We start from the raw sequence: 3,993 nt of genomic DNA on the forward strand, positions 1-3,993 counted from the left end.
GGGCACTGGGCTAGGTGCACATCAGGCTGGATCCAGATGGCAAATCCCATGTTCCTGTGCAAATAAGAGGGAGATACGTGTGCGAGTGTGTGAGGAGAGTACCTGGGCATTTAATGGGTACCTATACGCGAGCTGGCAAGCGAGCTGGGAGGAAGGCAGGGCGGGCACAAAGGGCAACACAGAGGGCAGCTGTTCCTGCGAGGCAGGTTTTGGTGTTCTCATTTGTTCTTTTTTTTCTCTTGTTCCCTAGGGAATTTTAAAGGTCTGTGTAAGCAAATCGATCACTTCCCTGAGGATGCAGATTATGAAGCCGATACAGCAGAATATTTCCTCCGTAAGTCCACAGGCTCTTCTCTTTGCAACAGCTTGTAGGTGCTAGTGTTGGGTGCCTTTTCCTTTCTGAAGGTAGAGTGGTGGAGACGCTGGGATCTATGAGGCTCAGCAGGCCAGAGGAGGTGACCCCAGAGCCTGGCCACCGCCCAAAAATGGCTCCACTCTCACCTCCCTGGGGCTCTGCCCATGAGATAGTGCAAGTTGCAAACTCATAGTAACAATCGGTGGCACTTTTTATTAACAGCAATTAATTATTATATACATCCAGAGTCTTAGTTCAAATCCATTGGAGAGCTGTCGAGTGGGCATAAAGTCAGAACTGGGCTAGCTGGGGCAGTGTGAGTGTGTGTGAGCGTGTGTGTGTCCAGAGAAAGTTTACATTTCCTTACCTGATACTCCAGTTGCATCAGATTTAAGAAATCACCTATACTGTGTCCGGGGAGCACCTATTTCTATCTTCACCTTTCCCCAAACACCACTTGCCTACAAAGGCTGCAAACCTGATCTTTGCTGGTTTTAGGTATTTTAAGGATGGGAATGGGAAGCAAGACTAAGGACAGTCAGAGCCCCTTGAAGAATAGACCTGGTGCTCACCCAGAGGCCCTGGGAGAGGTGCTGTACCCCAGGCACGTGGCATCTCCATAAGGAAACCTTGACCTGGGCTCCGAGTCCAGCCTGGGATGTGCAGGTGAAGCTTGCAGCACTTTGCATGTGATGACAGGGAAGGCAGCCAGACCAGCAGGTCAGATCCACCTCATGTGTTGCCCTCCCTGATCACAGGTCAGCATTTCCACCTGCCCCAGAAGGAGGAGCTTGCTCTTCCTTTATCACAGCTGAACAGTGATCACTACTCCTCTTAGGTCCCCACCTTTCTATCCTGCCCTCCCTCCACAAGCCCAACACCTTTTAACATCACGAGAAGAGATCTTGTCCCTTCAGAAATCTGAGATAAGAGCTTTTGACCTCCCAAGGTTAAGCATCAGAGGTCTCCAAAGACTGGGAGTCTTTCAGAATAGCTCCTTTTCATCCGCGTGTGCTCCAAGCCAGATGTGGAGACCCAGCCCTGTAGCAAGAATGAGAGAGGTAATTTAGGCTCTGTGAGGCTCATTTGTATGTGAAAAGAGGTGGATCTTATGCTGCTTCCTCTTGGTTTCTCAAGCAGTTCTTCATCCACTGTAAATTGTAAATAACCCAGGGAGATTGCTTCTTTCAAATGCCTTTCTGCAGCATTGATCTCTTAATCACCGCATGGCCCCTGATCAGTAGAGATGAAGACAGGGGTTTGATCTGGTTTGGCACAGCAACTGTGCAGGCTGCCTCTGAGGGCAAACCAGCGCTTGCAGAGTGGTCTGGGAGCGAGGAAGCAGCTTGCAGCATCAGCTGCACTTCAGAAAGAAGAGCTGGTGGAAGGAGGCAAACATCTCAAGAAGGATGGGTATGTTCCCCCATAGGGAACAAGACCTGAAGATAAAAATTGTCCCAACGTCAGGACCTGATGGTGCCCCCAGAGTAGAGCCCTTTTTAAGAAAGAATCAGGTTCAAAGAAGGATTTGGCAACTCAATAAAGGACTATTTGGGTCACTCCTGGGGGAAGTGGGATTTCTGCTGGCTTAGACCTGACCAGAGAGGGACCCCACTGAACAGCTTCTTCCCAGGACTCGTGCCAAACCACAGTCCCTAGGCACTCTGCATGGGCGATGCCTGACTGTACTGGCAAGAACACCTAGGAAGTTGTTCATTAGAATCAGACTAGGTGATTCCCTCATTCAGGGGAGCAGGACGATTGCAGGGCAGTGTCCATGGCCTGGCTAGAAGGGCTCAGACTTTATTTCTGTCATCCATCCACATAAGGTGTCTTAGGCTTTCTGAAACTAAACGCCTGTTGTTGGAGAGGAAGCAGAAGCATTCCAGAACTTCTTTGCTAGAAGATGCTCAAGTTGGAGAGCAGACAGATGATATGAGGGAGCATCTGAACACCATAATGAGTTTGCTTCTCTTTAGACCAAAGGCTCTGGACCCAGGAACACTGGATGAGATACTGCTCCTCTCTTGCTGGCATGGTCCTCCTGAGGGGGCAGAAAGCATGGGCTGAGCAAGGCTGCTCTCCTTCCCCATCACTTAACACCCACAGCTTCCCATGTCAGCTGCCAACTTTGTGTTTCAGAATTAAGACCCAGATAAAACTGATGTGGTCAGGGCCAGGCTGCAAAACTGACCAAGCACCCCTCTAGAAACCCTCTGAACAGCAGATGTCTGCTTCATGTTTGCTTACTGCCATTTAAGCTTTGCATTGTCAAATCTTGCCTTGCTTTCCAGAAGCTATTAAGATGGTTATTATCACTATCCTGTTCCCTGACACACAGCCAGGCAGAACTGGAAAGCAAGCAAGAGAGGTTTTTCCCTGCCTTTTGCATTTCCCATGCACAGGCAGTGGGCTAGAGTCTCCCTCAAAGACCCAATTGCTTGTGCCTGGTAGGATCCTGATCCCAACAGGGTCTTTGAAGCATGGTTTCTGTCTGCTTAAGAAAAAGTCCTGCACTTTCTTCAGTAGGGTTCATTCTTGCAGGCAAAGAGGGATTAGCTTTCAGCACCCGTTCCAGATCTTTGCTCCACAAGCAGAATTGCACCAGTCTGTCTGATACCTTTTTTTATCAAGCAAGGCTTCATTTCACACCGTAACAGCTTATTTTCTCTTGAGAAGGGAGAAGGGAAGGCCTTCCTAGTTAAAAAACATGAATATTGGCAACACAAACTCAGGCAGACCGTTGGTACCCCCTGAAAAGCCCATGAGCAGTGTGTTTGTGTGCGTGCATGTGTGTACGGGTGTGCATATACACTGTCCTGGCCTTTCGCTCTGTGAGCATGAGAGAGTCCCCCCAGAAGCTTTGGGGTACATTTTGCATGTGCGTGTAAGCACATACATGCATCTATGCAATTGCCCTCTGCTGGCTGAGCTCTTCCCCTATCAACCAGTGGAGAGTATGTGTGTGTGGGAGCTGGCACATCCAAACCCATCACTGCCCTCTGGAAGGAGCCCAGTCATTTAATCGCTCAGATAAGCACTGCATTTCAGTGCACAGGGCTGAGATTTTTGCTTCTCAGTCCTCGCTGCAGACACAGAGCAATGCACAGCACCAGGAGCTCCTTCCCAGCCCTGAAAAAAAATCTCTCCTTGAGATGCTCATGCCCTTTTGGGAGGATTTGAGATCAAGCAGCTCCACAGGAAGCATTTGGGTTGCTGCTCTTTGAAGAGTGGGCTTGAGCAGCAGCGCCCCATGGAAGGAGAAGCTGGATGGTGCTGGGGCTCCCCCTCCAGCTCGTAGTCCCCCCAAAAAGGGAGGAGAAGACAGCATGAGGAGGGAACAGGCAGCACAGGCAGACTCCCAGCTCAGCCATCAGCCCCACAGCCCCCTCCACCTCCCCACACTGGGCCACCGGCTTTGCAGCAGCACCTATGGCCAGGGCGCGGGAGAGCTGCTGGGGACCACTCTCTTTTTCTGACACACTTTGTTTCTTTCTCCCTCCCTCTGTCCCCCGACACCTTTATCCCTCCTTGAATTACCCCCTGCCCTGCACATTGCCCTCTGTCTCTCCTCTTCACCCCCACCCACTAAACATGCTCACGTGCCCCCGTCCCCTCGCCCTGCACCCTTTCTGTAC

The 3,993-nt window shown here is 50.6% G+C and overlaps 1 protein-coding gene across 1 annotated transcript in view; it reads left to right on the plus strand.

The window, feature by feature from the left end:
- Positions 1-250: 250 nt before the first annotated feature.
- The window catches only part of LOC104468357 (voltage-dependent calcium channel gamma-2 subunit), a gene marked incomplete at its 5' end in the record, with an annotated part of 5,068 nt that continues 1,325 nt past the window's right edge, over positions 251-3,993 (plus strand). Inside the window, one exon of the mRNA XM_010082460.1 lies at positions 251-334. Coding sequence (XP_010080762.1) covers positions 251-334 — 84 coding nt within the window. The remainder of the gene's footprint in view (positions 335-3,993) is intronic.

Source organism: Pterocles gutturalis, unplaced genomic scaffold, assembly GCF_000699245.1.
Source record: "Pterocles gutturalis isolate BGI_N339 unplaced genomic scaffold, ASM69924v1 scaffold33414, whole genome shotgun sequence".
NCBI lineage: Eukaryota > Metazoa > Chordata > Aves > Pterocliformes > Pteroclidae > Pterocles > Pterocles gutturalis.